The 21,347-nt window shown below is 33.9% G+C and overlaps 1 protein-coding gene across 4 annotated transcripts in view; it reads left to right on the plus strand.

Moving 5' to 3' along the window:
* Positions 1-21,347, plus strand: part of Eip93F (Ecdysone-induced protein 93F) — a 294,791-nt gene that overhangs the window by 219,595 nt on the left and 53,849 nt on the right. For all 4 annotated transcript variants that reach the window (XM_068769418.1, XM_068769419.1, XM_068769420.1 and 1 more), the window contains one exon: positions 12,374-12,747. In XM_068769418.1, the coding sequence (XP_068625519.1) occupies positions 12,374-12,747 (374 nt within the window). The remainder of the gene's footprint in view (positions 1-12,373; positions 12,748-21,347) is intronic.

Consider the following 21,347-nt stretch of genomic DNA (forward strand, 5'->3'; position numbering starts at 1 on the left):
GAAAATAGATATAGCATCTGTCATCTAGTGTTTTATGGAAAACTGCTTTTGATATCGGCGGCTTACTTTTGAAACAATTTTCCTGATAGAAATCGTTGTTGGTGGGGGGAGAGGGGTCTATGTCCAGTAATAGACATCCTACTGCTAAAATGATTAGAATGACGATGTTCCGGAGCGTTTTTATATCTAATACTCGCCACCCGCTACCGCTTCATCTCATGTATCAGGCCAGCGCACAAACAGGCACACACAAATGCGGGCTGACTCACGTCGACCTTCAAATAGACCAGTCTAATCGTAGTTTTAACCAATCAGTAGTCAGCACACGCGGTCGCTGTGTCCTTTGTTCGTTATCATTGGCTCGTCACGCCATTTCGTTAAAATGGCCTTTTTGTTAACGACTCTAATAGATTTTAACGCATTTTATACGATTATCTATGGCTGTGCGAGCGAGATATTTAACTATCTCGTGCGATAGATAGAGACAAATATTATTTTACTTGCACCAACTATTAGGTAATTTAGGCAATCTATTATTCATGATTAAATGTTAATTGTAATTTACTTCGTAATACATTCATGTAATGTAGTCACTCGTAAGAACTTCTAACATATGCTTTTGTATTTACCCTGTGGATGAAATATCATAGAAATCAATATCATCATCAATTCATTGTAGTTCACAACCGCAGTTTTAATAACCTACTATTTTTTATCAATGGTTTTTAAATAGATATGAATAAGGAGTTACGTTTCAATTTAAAATCAAATTAAATAACTTCGTCATTACAGCCCGTAGATGCCCACTGGAAGACATAGGCTTCCGCCAAAGATATCTACGGGAGGATATATCATAATCGCAACAAATGGCAGGCCGAGGACGCTGCTGCCCATCTAAACTTGTTTGCAAGCAGTGGCAAACATATATAATTAATGCACATAGTGTGAATTATATAAGATTATATCCAGGGAATCGACTTCGCGAACTAGGATCGCAATTCTCCGTCTACCGCTGGGCTACAACTGCTCGTATGAAATATCACAGAAATAATTTAAATATCATCGTCAATTCAAGCATCGTTTGTATATCTTGGACATAGGCTTCCCCGTAGATTTCTTATAGAGCCTACTGAAAGAGATAAATCTGAAAGCAGCTGAAATAAATTCAATAAAAGTAGATATTTAACCTCTACAAAACACACACTTCACTTTAAACCTGGTTATCACGTAAATGCTAGCAAACATCAAATGTCCATGACAAAATAACTGTCTTTTGAATATATCTCGTTGTCCTGTATTGTATTAACTAAACATGGACACTGTAACAAGTCGTCAATGTGTGGGTAATCTTTAATTTGATTTTAAAGACAAGTTTTTGTACTAAATCATTAGGTGCCTGCTATTCGCGCATGACGTACTACGTTTAGTATGCTTCCAATGTCACTGTGTGGTAAATAGAATATGCGAAAACGACCGTATCCTTTGTTTATCTGTGGCAATGAAATACTACGCCATTTTGTTTGTAAAAACATGGAGACTGGAAATGTCAATTAGTTTAAAAATTATGCTCAATTAGATTTATCTAGAAATATTTCGTTTACGACATACATCAGTAATTTATATAAGTTGATTGGCTGCAGATGTAAAAAGCTTTAAAAGACGAATGTATAGAACATTGGCCGTCAATTAACATATATTCATTGTGATAAAAAAGTAAAGTATTTTTTTTCTTTATTTATTGTTCTAAATCAATTTTATCTTATTAAAATAATCCCCGGCAGACAAAACGTACTTTTTTCAGTTCTCAAAACAGTCGGAGTAATTTTTTCCGGTACCGCCTTCAAGAGCCTTTTCGGTTCACATTTTATATCCTTGATAGTTTCAAAACTTTTTTCTTGCTTTGGCCATTGAGGTCTCTGAATAGCCAGAAGTCATGCAGTATGACGTCGACCAATCAGGACTTGACGCGTGTGAGACACAAAAATCATTTAATATAGTTGAGCGAAATGATAGTCCAGCACTATGTCCAATTGTTAAAAGACGAATTTCACGCACCAAATCATTGATTTTTTTATACGTGGCCCTTGCTGGCTTTAAATGACCAACTTCACCTTAATTTTTGAAAACATTTGCAACCGATCTAAAAATCATTGATCTCGAAAGATTTAAACAATGCAATAATTTTTTCGAAATTAAAATTATAGCATAATAAAATTAATTATTGTGAACTGTATGTTCCCGCAGGCTTTGTACTCACATCAGTTATTATCATGTCGTATTCCAAGTTTTAGAGTGGTTACTTGACACAGAATTATTGGAAATATATGTAAAAAAAATTCAAGCTTTATTTAGCTTTTGCACCTATAACCAATCACCATATGCATAAAAAGGTAACATTTATAAATAAAGCTTTATTTTTTTTTCTATTCTCTATCTGAATTCCTCTGCAAACAACATACGAGTTAGTTTTAACCGCGTATGAACTACCGCTGAAAATGTTGATTACTTCTTTCTTTTGAAACTTTTTTAATTTTCAACTTAACAATGCTATAGTGGGTAGTTTTAAATTTTTTTTTTGTTAACTTTTCTATTTTGCGTACATTGTTTAGTTGCTAAAACCTGCATTTCAGAAAATATAACGGTCGGCCGGCCTTGTATAAATAATGGATACGTTTCAAATTGTATTTGGGTCAATTTGTATTATTATCTTTAACTATATTTACTCTAATCGGTTCTTACATTAACTCGCAAATTACTAATTGGAATTAAATTCACTGAATTATCTTCTAGGATATTTATTTTTATGTTGTTCAAAGTTTTGTAGGAGTAGTAAAGAAGTAAAGAGGCAAGGTGCTAGCTATGTTATACGTAGGATAGATGGCCGCTGGAGTATTATGATTTTGAAGTGAGACTACGAACTAGTAAGTGCAGCGTTGGACATCCACCTACAAGGTGGACCAATGACTTGCTGAAGTCTTTAAGGTAGTCTGAAGGATGCAAGCAGTCCAGTCGTGAAAGGGCTATGGTAAATTTTATTACGTCTAAAACGTGACGTATTGGATGTTAATATGTCATAGTTCTACCGCGATATCTTCAAACATATTAAAAATTTTATCCATTTATTAACACTTATTTATACACCATAGATAAAAACCTAAAAAAAGAAACAACTCATACAGAGGTACAAGAGATGGTCTTATCACTCGAGGCGATCTCTACTAGACAACCAAACAATAAAATCATTTATTCAACATTGGATAGTACTGTTGTTGTTGGTCAAATTTATTTTATTATTTACTCTACTCTACTTCGCAGGGTATTATAGTTCTGGAGAAGAAGCAGGAAGATAATCCATAACAATATATCTTTTAATAAACTTTAACAATATAGATTTATGTATATACTAATCTGTCATTCTAAATAAAAACATAATCAAGCGATATTACTGCCAAGGATTATTGTCACTTAAATATTCGTTTATTGAATAAAAAGCTTTTCCTTCAATTTAATTTTAGTATACGTTTAGAATTTTGTAAATGGCAGTCCAATAATGTTTTGCGGAGTTTTACTAAAAAATCTTATTCCGTTTATTACAAATGAAAGACTTTGCAGTCGAAACTTAGGTACAGTTAGTTTTTCACTGCGCCTTGTAAATACACTTTGGACGTTCCCTATTTTTTGTGATAAATAATGTTAAATAATGTTCGCACTTCACAGGTCTGACCATATGGAAAAGATTAATTTGACTGATATTACTACGTAATTGTGGTCTTTTGCTATATTCAAGACAAACACAAGTTATCTCTGTGTATAAATAAAAATGTTTATTTCATTGTCCAATAATAACACAGAATGAGAATATCTTTAACACACTTGTAGTAAAGCACTCTGCTTTTCATTTAATATACAAAATGTATATGAGCAAAACAAAAAAAAAACAAAAAACTGACATTAATACTAATTATAATATGTTTCATACAAAGTGGATCTTCTACGATGTTTCACAGCCAGTAAGATTACAAATCTGACAAACAAATGATACTTATATTAGTACAAAAGTATACCTCTAGTGTACTTTTTCCACTTAAAATTATAACGATGTCAGATCAAATTTAAAAGTTAGAAATCAAGATTGTACTCGTTTTCAAATACAAACTTATAACCGAATGTTACAGATGTGAGCCTATTCTAAATTTGAAATATTTTTCCACTTTCAATGAAGCTAAATTTTCTTTCTTTTTTTCCGTTCCGTTTAATACTGTCTAACACGCCAGTCCAAAGTGTTATTTGAAATGTCATTCACTCTACGAGACAGACTGTTTCTAGTGTAAAGTGTTTTATTAATCAATGGGTTTTATTTTAATTTAGGATGTCAATGAAATAAAAATTACAGATATTATTACTGCGATGTCGATAATATATATATCGTTATATAAATTTTAAATTTTGATTTAATTCTCAGCCAAAACAGGTAGCTGTCTATGTAAGGAAAGAAAGGTTGGTAGTTTACACAGAAAACTATAAAAATAAAATTTAAATTTAATAGGTTTAAGTAATTTTTTAAGTATATATATAATAATGATGATAGCATAAAAAGCAAGATTATCGGCGTCAAAGACAAAATCAAGAAAAGTTACTCTTGAAAATCTATGAAGCTTTCCAAAAGTTGGCAACCCCGCACGCTCGGTCCGATTTCGCTTGCAAGCGGATCTGACATGTAATTATTCTTTTATTACACCAAGCCATGGGAGTTCAACGCCGTCACATTAATTACAATATTAACCGGTTAGGGTCTCGCTTCAGTTCCACCTCGACTGACGGCCGCGATTCCGCGACGTTCGAGCAGCACGAAAATTAAACCGGGAAAATGCATTTCCTTGCGCAGATAACGAAACTCATCATTACTTTTTTTTAATGAGCCATAAACTAAAAAAAACTAACCGACCATAGATTTATTCAGACTTGCTTTGTTTACTCATTTACATAGTTGGTATTATAATATATATATCAAAAATTGATAAATTTTATTTAAAAAACGCAATTGTTCAAATTCTGCCAGGCTAAAATTAAGATTATTTTATTAAATAAATGTCATTGTAACATGCAAGAGTTTTAAGCTGATCGAAATGTGTCAAACTTGGTTTATTTACTTATTTGTGGGGTTTTTATTGTAATGTATATATTAAATAATGAAGTTTGATTTTAAATGAGCAACTGTTGAGTGTCTGGCCGAACTAGTAGCTCACTCACAAACAGACTACCTTTTTATAATGTTAAATATAATTGACGATTCAAAAGTGCGTATAAATGCTTACATGAGTTAAATATCTTGAATTTAAATTTAGAATTGTTTTAGAAACTACGTAATAACTTGTTGAAATATTTGTACGTTTTTTAATAGACATACTACTTTATGTATGTAATTTTTGATAAATTATAGCAAATATTTGCCAGTGATGACTTGTTAACTCATAGTTTTATTTATAGAGAAAGAACAATTGACGATCAATTTATTGCACTATGGTAAATAGTGGAATTGCCTATCTACATGTCCTGTGCAAGAATCTCACACCTTGTACTCGAATAGGGGTAGACAGCTGTAGAAAAATACTTATTACGTGATATGCAAACTTATCTAGGCTTTGAGACACTTAAATTCTACTACTTAAATTCAAATCAAAATCAAATACGTAGATAAAAATTTTAAAAATTGATTTTGCTATAAAAATCTTTTCGTACATATGTAGCAATTGTAAATTAATTCACAGCTTATGCCATCATTATTATTTCAGTCATAAGACGCCTACTGCTAGTTGTGGATCTCTTCCATACATTTCCAATTCGGTTGATTACATCCAGCATTTCCCAATGACTTTAACAAAGTATATATAAAAATGAGTCATAAAAATCTATGATATGTAATGAGAAATTATGATCAGGGCAGAAAAGCGATGTAAGGAAGAAGATAAGCAAATGATGATATAAAAAACACATGTATTTTTTCTGAAGATGTTAAAGCTGTTAGCCCTAAGGCTTTTATAGCTTCACCGGTACAGAGTTCACGGAACATAAGGGTCTGTGAACTTGATAAAACACATGAATGGCAAAAGTGAGGCATTATTTTTGCCGGATTTTTGAAGGAGTATTTAAAAAAAAAAAACCTAAAAAACTCATTAACCTCAAAATGTAACGTCTTTGCACCACAAAAGGCAGGGGAGGACGAGAGGCTGCCAAAAAACGGGACCATAAAATAAAAAAGCATCCAGCACCATTTTTAAACTTACTTAAAATCAACTTAATATGTCGATCGCTGTAGAGTACGCTTATTTCCAACCCATTGCATTACTTCATATAACCGCCCGCTCTATTTTTCCTTATCAATCAAGACCATTCAATGTTTGTCTGGACGACATTGCCATTTGCAGAAAGACTACACTTTCTACTTCATCTTTTGCCTTCTCCTCCTATCTACTGAGGATAGTGACTCTTTTAAAAAAGCTTATCGCGCACTATGTTATCCGGTTGTGACGGTCGCGGCTATGTGTATTGCTTCAGCTACTACTACGGTATAGAGCGTGGTTTGTACTTGATTGACTTTTCGCATGAGGGCTACGACTTTTCCGGAAATGTCTTTTCTGGCATCAGAAAACCCATCTTTTGCCTACTTCAACTTATTTTTTTACCTATTGTATATCAATAGTACTATAAGGAGTAAATAATTAAATATTTGCTACACACCCAGAGAGCAATGGAGAGGGCAGTGTTCAGAGCTTAACTGTAAATCGAATCATAAATGAGGAGATCTGCTGAAGAACCGATGTCACGGGTGAAGTTCGAAAAATTTCTTTTCAAATTGGCAGTGGGCGGCGCAATTAATTCATACAACCAACGACAGATGCAGCCAAAAAGTTCTCAGGTGGTCAACGTAGCGATCTTTGTTCATCTTTTTTCATTTAAAGTACGCTTTCGTTATCCGAAACTTAAGGACCTTGATATCCTTTAAACTCAATATTATAAAGTATTAAATTATTAAAAACTAAAAATACCACTCTGCCACATTTACGTCCCGAAACTTACTAACAATATACGTATCTTACGGAGCTATAAATCATATGAAGGTATTTCACGTTGTGTGTAACTGCTAAGGGTTTGATCTGCAACATACCAGCACCTTGTGATAGGAACTTAATTTTTTCTGCAAAGCTACAAGCGTGCAGTCATTCAACGCATTGAACGTTACACGTAATTGCATAGTAAGAGAATTCAGCTGCGCCGGTTTATTTATAGTACCGTTCTCAGGACACTGACCAACAGTACGGACAATGTACTTGCCTTTAATATTCTTATCACTTGACACTAATTCAACTTTGTTTTTTTATTGACATGTTGATAATTGTCACTTGTTTGTGTTGAAATATGTTTACTTATATGCATGTCGATTAATCTTTCAATATACATCGAAGTACACAGTATTACTTGGGTCAGTGGTAGCCCAGCGGTAGAGGATTGTGCCTTGCGATCTTAGATCGCGGCTTCGATTCAGCATACAGTTTTATGTAATTCACACTTTGTGCATTAATTATATATAATTGCCACTGCTCACGGAGAATGGGTAGCAGCGGTGTCTGCGTACCACACTATCACACTGAGATTGCCAATCCGCATGCCAAGCGTGGCTATTATGGTATACCCTGATAGATATTATATCTTTGGGGCAGACCTGTGTCTTGCACTGGGCGTCTATGGGCTGAAACGGCGACACAGAACTTGCAAACAATATTTCATATTTTTTATATCCAAATCTTTAATTTCTACTATAATTTATTACATTTTTTATTCATTATATTATGTCAGACAATAGACATCATAGGTATAGGCCTCTCGCAAAGATTCCTAAAATTACCAATCTTGCCCTAATTTACGCGACCTATGTCTCCTTGGATGTCAGAGGAAACAGTTACCGAAGATTGAGCAGCAGCGTTCTCTCGTACCATAACACTACACTGCGTTTGCCAACACGCCTGCCAAGCGTATGAAATGAATGTTTTAGAAGACATTGTTGTGTCTTCTTAATTTCTACAAATATAAAATTTTTCCTGCAACCTGCTTTCAATGTCTTCCGATGTCTGTTCACATTGTAGATATCCTATGCTAGGCTTGTCAGTCAGTAACTTCCACTCTAAAATCTTAAGAAGTGATCATATACTCTGCGCGTTATATAGCCTGCCCACTACAACTTCAACTCGCCAATCCTCTGAGCCATGTCGGCTATTAGTAAATGAGAATATAAATAAACGGCACACAAATAAAAAGAATAAGTAGATACCTTCGATTATTCACCCCGAAAAAAAGTCCAAAGGAGTCTAAAACCAGTATACAATTACTGTATAACCGTTAATTATTTTATCGATGAGTTATTCATAATGTAGCGGCAATTTATTCGATCCAACGGGTAAAAGGTTGTCGATCCCGGTTTATAGACGATGCGGAGTTTTTTGCCGCGCGTCGTATGCTAATGTATGCGATTTTATGATTGCCGTACAAATCTTAACGGTAGTTGCTTTTCGTACTTCTCTTTGTAGTCTACACCTGCTGGACAGAGATGCTCAACTTTTTCTGTCGCTATCTCAATGTTGCCATCTTTATTGTAATCATTAGTACGGGACGCGGGGCCTGTTAATTGGTTCCGTTGCTTTTATATTGCAATGTTACTACACATTTATTTTATACAGAGTGATTGGTTATAGGAGTAAAAATTTTAAACATGTAAATGTATAACTCACTTTCTGTCAATAAATACACTGTACACTCTATCGAAAAATTAATGATTTCAAAAATATTGAACAACTTAATGGTAATATAGTATGAATAAGTGTCTTCAAAATTCGTTTTACTACATATTATAAATAATAATTGCGCACTATCTGTCTCTGTAGACTTTTACTATTTGATGTTATTGGCATATGACGTAACAGTAATGAGACTGCCATAACCTAGTGTATTGGCAATTTGAAATGGCACTGGACAAACACAGCGCGCAGAACAGATGGCCGCTAGAGCCTGGTTTTAAGAGTGGAGATTATACTACTAGACTAGATCAGCAACCATAGCTAAAGACGTTAATATTGCCAGACGACTGTTACGGTCATTATAAGACACTAGATTCAGGCTGTTTCCTGCCGGTCTTATTAGAAATCTATGGTTGGAGGCGAATAGGCAGGAACAGACGTCTCATGGTTGGAACAAATATGAACCAAATTTTTATAATAGTATAATAATAATAATATATAATTATTTCAATATTCAAATGATTGACTAAATCTCGTCTTATCTAATTGTCTAGTTATTGATAGTTCTTTTATGACATGGACGCAATTAAATCTAGAAACAGCGTGACCTTAATCTAAATTAAATATATCTCCTCCACGAAAGTTCACAATGACCAGACTTCCGCCGCCCTTCTTTTAATTATGTCGTCGATCCACATATCTATATATCCATCTATCTCTCGAATCATTTGAAGTATATTGTGAGAACAAAAGTAGAAGGTAATATTAACATCTAAAGGTATAGAAAAATCGCATTCGCCTAATAATTATAACCTATAAAAAATGAAAAAAAAATGAAGAGGCACGATATGAACATAACGGAGATAAGGGTAAATTAGTCCCTCGATCGAGTCCCATTTCATACTCCATTAAAACATAACACAAACTCATTCTAACTCCGTTCCGAACGAACGAAACATCTCAAAGCGACGACCTCTCGATGCGAACGCAATTAATCAGCCCGATACTCGATATCGGGAGAAAAATACATTTAAATAGTAATTCAAGCCTTGGCCGCGGCGCACACACCCACGTGCACGCACACAGGCGCACGCAGACGCCGCGCACACTGAAAACGGCCACATTCAAGAAAGTTTATCGCGACGCAATATACATCCATAATTAATATTCGATAATTATACGTTCGCTTCAAAAACAAGATTGTATTTCACATTGTAGATGTAATTTTCGTTATAGTAGAGAGTTTAGAGATTTTATAGGACTACCAACGGGTTTAACACCATGAATTATGTTTTGTACTTGCAAATGAGATTAACAATCCGGCGATACGATTCGCGGGGAACAGTCTTTCATCGACACTTTAGCCGTAGGTTTTCCACAGCTAAACATAAGCTTCCTTTGTGTATTTCTTATGATACATTTTTAATAACCAAAATTATTTATATGAAAAATTGCTAACAATTCAATAGATTTGTAATGATACTAGCTGTTCCCGCAAACGTTGTTTTGCAAAAAAAATAGGGTTTTAATTAACAAAAAAAATAAGGGTTGATCGTAGAGGGGTGAAAATTTAAGGTTGTATGTATTTTTGTATGCTGTATCATAATAAAATAAAAACCAAAAAAAATTGTCTAAAAAATAAAAAAAATAATTTAGGGGTAGACCACCCTTATCACTTAGGGGTATGGAAAATAGATAGTAGCCGATTCTCAGATCTACTGAATACGCATGTAAAATTTGGTAAAAGTCGGTCAAGCCGTTTAGGAGGAGTTCAAGTTCGAACACCGTAACACGAGAATTTTATATATTAGATTTTGATGTATATACATATAACCTAAATATGGTTAAGTAAATAATAATATGCATTCGACAAAAAAATCTACGACGTTCTAAATTCGAAATACTAAAAAGCAAAGTTATATAGAAGATATGAATCCGTCAAATTGACGCTTAGAATCGGCAAGAATAAACTCCTCGGGAGGTGGACCGAAGTTATAGCCAAGGTCGTGAAAAGTCGCTATATGTGTGACGATCTTTGAGAGGAGGCTTCTTAATGAAATAACGTACCATTAGTAAAAATATCTAATATATAAAATTCTCGTGTCACGGTGTTCGAACTTGAACTCCTCTGAAACGGCTTGACCGATTTTTACCAAATTTTACATGCGTATTCAGTATGTCTGAGAATCGGCTACTATCTATTTTCCATACCCCTAAGTGATAAGGGTGGTATAAAGGTCCACCCCTAAATTTTATTTTTAATTTTTTAGACAATTTTTTTGGTTTTTATTTTATTATGATACAGCATACAAAAATACATACAAACCTAAATTTTCACCTCTCTACGATCAACCCTTATTTTAAAATTGAAAATTAAAAATATTTTTTTTGCAAAACAACGTTTGCGGGATCAACTAGTATAATTATATAGTTTGACTGCAACACTGATATTTCAAGTCGAAGAAAAATAGTGAGTGACTGACCTCCGCTATCGCACGTTTAATGCCATTTCTGTGTAATCGTTCCTTCACTTGATTTGTTTACGTTCAGGAACGCATACTGCAATACAATGCGAATTTTTAAAATAACTGATAACTAAAATGCTATCTTCACTCTTATCATATTATTTTGTTAAATTTCATCATATTTTTTTGAGTATAAATATATTTGTAGAAGTATAATTGTAACATAGTTACTGCCTTTCTCAGGTGTTAGTGAGTGTAGCGCCTTTACAAAATACTAAGGAAAACCATGTTTCAATGTAAAAAAAATTATAAAACATTATCTTCCTCCAAAAATGTGTTAATTTTATTCAACAAAATTACGATTGGATTAAAGAATATAACAGAAAGTGAAAAGACATTTAAGAAACAAAGACTTTTAAAAATAGAATCAACACGAAATTAAAATTAAAAATTAAAAAATATTTCCGTTAATTAACATGTCATTAGGTACGAAACAAAATTATCCATTATATAGATAGTTTCCAACTACATTTTTAAAGAGTGTATTTAATTTATACAAGAGGCAACTGATTTTAGGCGTTTGACATAAGATATATTTATTTGGATATTCGTAAATAATTCAAAGATCTTATACTTTAGACTTATCCCGATTTAAAACACTTTTCACGAACAAGAGTTTACAAGATTAATCGCGCTAGGCTTTTTGAAACTTTCTGCTATATTCAAATTTGAAAACTGTCATTAATAAAATAAGTTACAACAAGTTTATATAGTTACTGTTTTATTCCAAGCCGGAATACTTAGCCGAAAATCTTGTTCCAAATTTGGTGCGTTGTGTTATCTTTGTATGACTTTCTTCTCAAGAAATAACGTCGCTATTTCATGTGCGGGACGGTCACTACTTGACATAGGCCTTTGCCATAGATTACCAATAGGACCGGATAGGTTGGAAGTGGCGTGAGTATAGCGTTTTCCGACCATCTTAACAAGGATATCCTTCGTTGCGCTTGCCAAATAGAGAAACATGCTTACGATATTTTCAGTCACAAATGAAGATCGTGAAATAATATAGTTAATAGATAAATAATAGTGTAATAACTGTTATATGTTCTGTTGCAGGTCTAGAAAGGGTGGCGGAGGAGTTGATGGGTCGAAGAAAATGGAAACTATATCAGGACGCGTTAATACCAAAACGGAGCGACGGGGAACAGTCCAGCGACGAGGATACCACGCCTGCCACCGACCCCCCGCCCGCTCTCAAGATAAAGACCATCGAGGAGATCAACGCGCCGGACGAGAGCAAGGCGGACGAAGCCCGAGAGCAGAAGCCGAGCCGCCCGGAGACCATCCTCGAGAGCCTCATCAAGAGGCCCGCCACGCAGCCCAAGCTGGAGGTGCCGGAGGAGCCGACGGACTGGAAGCCTGCGGACAAGTGTTACTTCTGCGTCGACGGGGCTGAGGCAGGTGGGGCGGATGCCCGGGCCGCGGCCACGGTATGTACTCTCCTTTTTTACATTCCATGTTATCTAACATATTCAGGCGTCACCTTGCGGAAGACCATCCTAATTAAAAAAGGGACTAACATATAGCTACATCCGCTATGCAGCAGTAGTCGTGCCAGCTCTCTGATAAATGCGCGTGCGGCAAACAATGCGAAACACAACCACCACCGTTAATTCACTCATTTCATATTCTTCCAAATACTTTTCCCGGAACTTATATCACAATTAATGGCAGCCTTCGCTACCTCTTTTCCCAGCTATTAGCTAGTAATCGATTAACTCGTAGTTCGGCTTTGTATTGATATTAACGGGTGCTCAACCCGATGTTCTTTCGTGGCAACCCTTGAGTGTAGTAACTAGCACATCCGTCGAAACCCGACGATGTCCCAACCCTTTGATAAAATATTAGTTAAATTGTAGTGATTATGTAGCTTCGGTACCTTTAGTTTTAGGCTAAATGCCCTCTGCGTCCTGCAGCCTCGAACCTATGGTATCTGTAAATGCCACTTGGATGAAAAAGTAGTGCATTATCTCAGCATATTACAATTTTAAATATAGTCATTAACAAGTCTCAACCTTTTTTATTCGCCACGATCATCAGACTCGCACTGTCCGCATCTAGAGGCTTCCCGGGACTTTATCTATGTTTTCGGTCCTCCTAATAGAGGGTAACACCGCGTCCACGGGTTCATGGTCGCCGAGTGATGCGTAATAAATATTATTTTTAAATAATATTCTAATAACAGTTTTTTACTTAAATATTAATATCAATTAAATTAATAAAATAACTGTAAATTATAACGATATTTTTATTATATAATGTGAACGACTACACTATCAAATATCCGATGTTTAAAAACAAGAACCGAATACAGCTAGAGCTATGTTAGAGTATACACAGACACTCTGAGCTAATTTATATCGATCATGACAAATTTATTAATTAAAACATAATTATAGGAAGTTACTAATAAGGATACGAATATTTTTTTGAGGTTGAGCTTGGGTAGCAAACATTGCAGTAACTACGGTCAAGACAAACGTGTTTTTAAGGATACGACCAAATCACAGCCTTATCTATATATATCTTAATTATTCTGTAATAGATTTATTAATCACTAATAAATACTGAAATATGTAATAATGATAATGCAGCTTGGGAAAGAATTGTTTTTTAATAAGGAGATTGTGTAAGCGACTAAAAAAAACTCCGTCTGAATTTATTATAGTCTCTTCTAGGATCAAGGCTTTTGGAACCCCTGTAGCTTTAAATTGAAGAATTGCTTTATAGGGTAGTTCAATAAAAAATATTACAAATAATGTTAATGTCAACGTTCTAATATTTGAATTATTTTTTTAATTATGTTTTTATAAAGCCGCACATTATCGGCATGTTCGAAAAGAAAATACAGTCCTCTATTCTCGTCTGTTAGTTGACCTTTTAAAATAAAATAGCTCTTAGCATTAGCTCTCTTCTGTCTTAGCTTTCTTCTATCTTTATTCTGTCAAATCAAAACCTAATATAAAAAGTGTATCGTTACTTTTCTTTTTTTTACTGCTGCCCAAATGGCATTTGCAGATTCCGCGGGTTTGAGGGGGCAGGGCGAGTGCTCCTAGCCTAAGACCTTTTTTAAAATTGAGAAACCTTATGACTCCCGGAAGAGCCTCAGTGTGAGACGTTAAATATTAATATTTCACGGGATTTGGAGGCAGTGGATACTGTTAGTGACTAGATTCGAAGGTCCCCAAGATGGGACCTTATCTCAGGCCCTCACTCGTCGATAATATCCGCTAAGCATTTCAACACTATGGTGAATGAGAGGTCCGGACCTCAACTTGATTGGTCGCTATGGCCTGGCTAATAGCAACCGATCAAGCATTAGCGCTAGGAGAAGTAGCGGAAGAAATTCCAGCATCGCTTCATACTACAATATTTTACGAGAAGCAATTACTACATGCAATATATCATGTATAATAACATTAACTAGTACATAATAAATCTAAATCTTAATCTATTTTCCATCCCCAACTTAAGTACTAAACAAGACATATTAGTAAAAAGGCTTCTTTCTGTTTAATATGCGTTGTTATATCACATTTGTATTAGTACACTGCGATATCAAGCATAACATTAATTTATAAAAGCATTAAATGTTTACAAGCTAACATTATTTTCCTTTGGTTATATCAAAGATCAATTATTTCTTTTAATTAACTTAGATCGCTGTTACAGCCCGTAGATATTCACTGCAAGGACTCTAAAGATATCTATGGGGAGATATACCAAAGCCACCACGATCCTCAGACGGGTTGACAATCTTAATATTGTATTATGGTACGTAGAGGACGATACTGTCCATCCTTTGGATATTCATATAGTTAATGTACAAATTGTGAAATATATAAGACTGCATCTTGGAATCGAAGACGTGACCTATGATCGCAGGCCTCAGTCCTCCACCGCTGGGCTGTCCCTGCTCGTAATCAACTTAGGTAATATAAACCAAATAAGGAGTTAATAGAAAACAGTAAATATTCTGAACGAGACATTGTGTTCTTTCTATGAGAATGTTCTAGTAACAACAAAACCAAATTGTTTGTATAAACAAATATAATGTAACAAAATTTATCGACGTTAGTAAAGGACTTGCAATTCGTGTAACAAGATAATTATGTTTCGGTAAATCAGGCGAAAAATTATTTATAGATTAAAATATGAACAAGTCATAAATTCATAGCATTATCGTTCGTCATTACCATTTTAAGAGTATTACGTCCACAGCTGGACATAGGCCACCTCCCATAGATAACCAAGAGGACAGGTCTTCACTTCAGAACCCTAAAACCACAGCAGCCATTTTTATGCGTGATAAGTAGCTTGCCTACCTCAACTTTCCAATCATTTATCTTCAGATCTCCTCAGTCCTGTTCCATATTTAAAATGCTAGAGAAACATCGGAAACTGTGTTAAATCGTGATAATTCTTAATAAATTAGAATATTAAGTAAGAATTTAAAATGGCACAAAATAAATATAAATTAAGGTAAATAAATGTAATATAACCCGGAGCTGTAATATTTAAGGAACTAGGCGATGAATGAACGGAAATAAGTTAGAAAAAGAATGATACGAAATTATAGAATGAAAGAAAAGGAAAGATAGATCGATCATACGTAGAATGATAGAAGAGTACAGAAATAAAACGAAAAGAAAATGAAAAATCATTAAGGAATATCAAACTCTGTCCTATAAGATAGGGAGTACGAGAAGTCCCCAATAACGGGGGCCATAAAAAAAACTTATAGAGAAAACACTTTATATTTCATAGCCGAGTCCATGGTTCATTGAGTCAGAAGTGAGACGTTTCATTTGCAACAAGTTATAATTTGTTACTGATAAACCACTTATTGGTTATATTTGTATGTTATAGCTTGAACTATATAAGACATTAGTTATTTAGCTTAATCGACTAAAACGTATGCTCTCGCAGGGACCCTGAACTTTGACATTAATGGCAGAACAACTCGTGTATATACCATAGATCCAAACCGATAGCCGCGTCAGAGAACAAACGTTTCGCGGCTCATTGAGTTCATGTTTTTGAGGTTATATTATACTAGCAAATATTATTGACCGCTTTAAAGTGAGCTTTTAATTTTGGAACATAATTTAAAACATGATAAACGGTAATAAATACGTTTATCTAAACTGATAAAAATATATTTATGTATGAATAATAGGATTTGTTAGTAAAATAAGTGACCCGATTTAACACCCATTGATTTTTTATGGTTCTACCTCAAAGAGAGATTTTATAATAACAACTAAACTGTTATATTAATGTATTTAAATTAATATGTTAATAAAATATTAGAGAACTAAGGTCATTTGAAACAAATTTACTGCATCGCGTGCATAACTCAAGACTGCATTTTGAATATTGTCTACATTTGGATAGTCTTTAAAAAAACTAAAATCTGCATTTTTATTCTATCGTTCAATGCTTTTATTAAAACTATAAGTCAAATAATACATTTCCTATTAAAGTTTGTGATAAAAAATTTCCCACCAGACACATTATTTATACCATTTTTTATTATGTTTTTTTCTCACTTATTTCACTTGTCTTCGATTAATTATCTCTGCAACGTTCAATTAGTTAAATGAAAGAAAATGCCTTCAGCAACTTAGCCTTTATACTTTATATAAGAAGTATTTAAATAAATATCATCTCATAGAGGCTCATGATTTCCACTATTAAAACATTGCGTCGTTACCTTCATTTGTCTGCAAGTAAATCTTCTGTTTTTCTGATAGATTCTAGAAGAAAGAACTAACCGTCTATCGCTTGATTCAAAGTCTTTATAGACTTTGCCTATTTTCGCTTTAATCAACTTAGATTTAACATAAACAGTTTTACTGAGTAAAAGAGTCTATGCTTCATCTAATTTCACTTTCGGATATCTCGTTGGTGAATATAACTTACATTTAAAAACATACGCAACTGGCTGCACGACAGACTTCATACTGTTAAATGTTATTGACCTATCGCAGTGAAATAAAAAAAAAAGTTTATTTATAACATATTATCTTACCAGTAATGATATTATATTGTCATAGTATATTTTTACCACTTAAAACAACAAACAGTGATAGCCCAGAAGTGGACGACTGAGTCTTGCGATCTTTTGTCGCGGTTTCGAATCCCGGAATACAATCTTATATAATTCACACTTTGTGCGTTATTTATACAGGATTGCCACTGCTCACAAACATGTTTTTAGAGGATGGGCAGCAGCGTCCTCTGAGTACCATAATACGACATCGCAATCACTTGCCAAACTCAGCTATTATAGTAAATCCCCCATAGATATATTTGGGACAAGCCTATGCATAGGGCATCTATGGGCTGAAACGATGCCGAACACTTAAAATTTTACCTGGTTTTACCTTTATTTTTTATTAGATTTCTATTTACCCTATTTTAAAAACATAGAAGTGTTGTTTATACAAATTTTGTCGTCATTTTTCTATTCTTTCTCCTTTAAAAAAAAACAATACTCGTACTTTAAAGAATCTATTAAACATTTTTATAATTTTTTTGTTTAGTTATTTCATTTATATCAATAAATATAATAGATAAACCAACTACAAGCCTCCGCGTGTAGTTAAAAATGTCGCTTTATTTTGTAATTATAATACACTTCGACATAATATTAAAAGTTTTTGACAGTAACTAAGAAACAATCATAAATAACCTGCGGTATCCAAGGCCCGGGCTTCTCCAATAGATTTCTAATATGACCGTTTCAACAACCTAGAAAGATTGTTTGTCCAAAGATTTTCGTGAATATATCTCAAAAAATCAACTATATACTAAAAACAAAGTATAATAGTAATAATAAAAATATATATTCATAAGATTTTATAGTTACTAATACTGGAGAAATTTCAATTACTACATTGTACCATGATAATAATGAACTTTTTATATGTTAAACAATGGATTGTTTGATGAATAAATATATTGCTGAAAGACAATAGAATTTACTTTGCTTTTGATTTACATTAAGGAAAACCTTCATCTGAGGTTAAGCAATGTCTTATTTAAATATTTAACGGTACATTACTACGCATATGTCCAACGCTTACAAACAAGATTGTCATAATTTAACATAATTTCAGCTGTAAATGCCCACAGCTGGACATAGGCTTCCACAGATTTACAATGGGACATGTAAGCTTGCATCTAGCTTTCTTAAGACATTATAACAAGTTCATCTTCATGAGTAAATTTCCTGCGCTGCATATGCCGATCCGTGGTCTTCTTTCCACAACTTTAATGCCCAAGCGGTCATCTACTTTGCACGCTATGTGACCTGCAACTTCAACATGCCAAATCTGCTATGTCAGGTGTGAGCAACCTTTTTATTCAAGGGGCCAATTAAATTTTTTAAATTGTTTAGCGCACATAAAGTTAAGCCTATTAATAACCTGTAAATGTATAATTAAAATAGTATGCTTATATAGATTAATTACAAAAAAATGTGTTTTGCATGTTTGAACAAGTCGCTGTGTAACTCGTCACAAACATTTTTTTTCCGGTTTAATGTATACTACCATATTGTTATAATTAATTTTAGTATATATTGATGGGTGTTGATAAAATAAATTAAATTTTCGGAATGCTTGGCGGGTCGCGTAAACATGTTAAAAGGGCCGCAAGCGGCTCGCGGGCTACGAGTTGCTCATATCGATTATATCGGTTGTTTTCCTTTGTTTACTTATTATAAATAAGGACATTCCTCGTTTATTATTCGACCTTATATAGGAATCCAGAGCATAGCCCTCTCCTTTATTCGTTGAGTAGCTGTAACCTTGTCGATAAGGTTTGAAATGAAAAACCATGTATAAGTGCCGAAATAAATTGTCACAAAATGTTTAGAAATACTTTTTTAAATTTATCCATAAATAGGTGACTATTACCGACTTTATTAGGGCCTGAGAATGTGAGAAAGAATATACATGTTTTTGATAATAAAGAATATGCATATAACATCATGATCAAGTCTAATCAGAAATGGGGAAATCCGGTGAGGAACCAAAGTTAGTTAGTTAGTCCGAAGACTTACTTGTGTGAAGTGACAGTGGGTGGAGAAAATTGCTTGTACGACCAGCGATCGTTGGGACAGAAAGGTTCTCGAGTGGTGACCACTAGCTACCATGCCCACTAGACTTCGACAAGGTGGGCCGATGATGTAGTCAAGATCGAGGTAATTGATGCGGGTAGCGTAAAATCAGTCAACATGGCGATATTTGGAGGAAACCTATGCCGTGCAGTGCGTATCTATCGGCTGAATAAACCAAATAAAAATATCCCTCGGTGATTTGTCAAATGAACAAACAGATTCACGCATCGCAAAATATTCCGCCGCAAGTGGTCTTTCAATATCTCCGCGTATAGTATGTGGAAGTGAGGCTCAGAGCGGCTTTTAGAATTTCCTGCGCTAAAGTACAACAGCGGCGTCCCGACACTGTTTGGCCACGAATTAAAAACACGGCGTCACCGGCCGCAACTTTGGAAAATGGCGGGATATTATGCGCGGGAAAAACTGTGTACGTTATCTCGTTTTACCGGCGGCAATATTATCTGTGCTCTTTGTTTCATAATTCGCAGAGTTGAATTGTTAAATGTTATCTGTGGAATTCTGTTACATTTGCTTTTATTGTAGTGAAATATTTGAAAAAAATGCAAAAATAATTAATTATAATCCAAAATATTTAATTAATAAATACGTTACTGTATAAACGAACGTTTTTGAATATTTTTTAATAACCCTAGGAAACAAGCTTATAGTATATAGTCGTAATATACAGGGTAATTGGAGATAGGTAGAGAAATGTATAGCTCATTTTCTGTTAATTATACACATATATCCTATCGAGAACTCAATGGTTTCGTAAATAAAAAAACCCTGGTCGTCAAGAAACATTTTTTGTTAAACATTTTCCAAATCCAAATTACTTATTTAAAACAACAAAAAAGCTAATAAATTGACGTTACGTGAAGTAGTACGAAGACTTTATCTAATTGTATAACAAAAATGGTAAATATAATTCAGAATTTTAATAGAAATTCGTTTTATAACGTTGATAACGATACATTTAAAGTAAATTATGTATATGAAAACAATTTAAAACAATTGTAGAAAGAATCGTGCATGAGAAAAAACATTTGAAGTAAAATATATATGCAAAAACGAATTGACATGGTTGATTCGGAACTAACTTCGTTCCGAATTTAATATTTTCTTTTTTTTTTGTTTTTCTACTAAAGCGGTCAGGACATTCCTCCAGGCATTCTATTGCTTTACCATGCGGGTGTCGGATCGCATCGCGTTGTAGGAAGAGGGTCTGGGTATGGTACACGGGGCTGACGATCCGCGTTGTAGATTTAAGAAGATCTCTCTGCGTTGGTGTTCACCTTCAGATCACACTCCTCTTCCTATTTTAATTAAATTTTAAATGATCCTGTCAATGTTCAAAATCCTTTAGCAGATTGCAGAAAGATTTCACTTTTTTATATCTTGCTACTCTACTTATATTTTCACTACATAAAAATTCTTCAGATCTCAAATCAATAATTATATTTATATAATAAGTAAGAAAGTACAGTCTGAATTTCATAAAAAATGTCTTAATTAAATTTATACAGGGTGATAGGTGATAAAAGTTAACGCTTTTAAGGAGTGTGTATATAGCACATTTGTTAGCAAAAGGCTTTAAATCTTTTACATCTGTTTTGAATCAACCTATATATACAAAAAGAATAAAGAGAGAGTGATCAACTCTGGAATATGTTATATTAACTTATTTTTTCTAATGAAATGCGACAGCGCAATAACTTCCGACTGTACAAATTCATCAGGGATCGAATTGTTATCTGTTCTGCTTTTTCTTATTATATTATCACTAAGTTGTTTCATTATTTCTGAAACCATTGATTTTTATATCGGAGTATCATACAATAATTGAAAGCCAGTTATATTTACCCTTTATAGTTATTACACCTTCTACACTTGAAATAAAAT

This window comes from Battus philenor, unplaced genomic scaffold (genome assembly GCF_028537555.1).
Source record: "Battus philenor isolate CCGP_79_NKW_IND1 unplaced genomic scaffold, ilBatPhil1.0.hap1 SCAF_28, whole genome shotgun sequence".
Lineage (NCBI taxonomy): Eukaryota > Metazoa > Arthropoda > Insecta > Lepidoptera > Papilionidae > Battus > Battus philenor.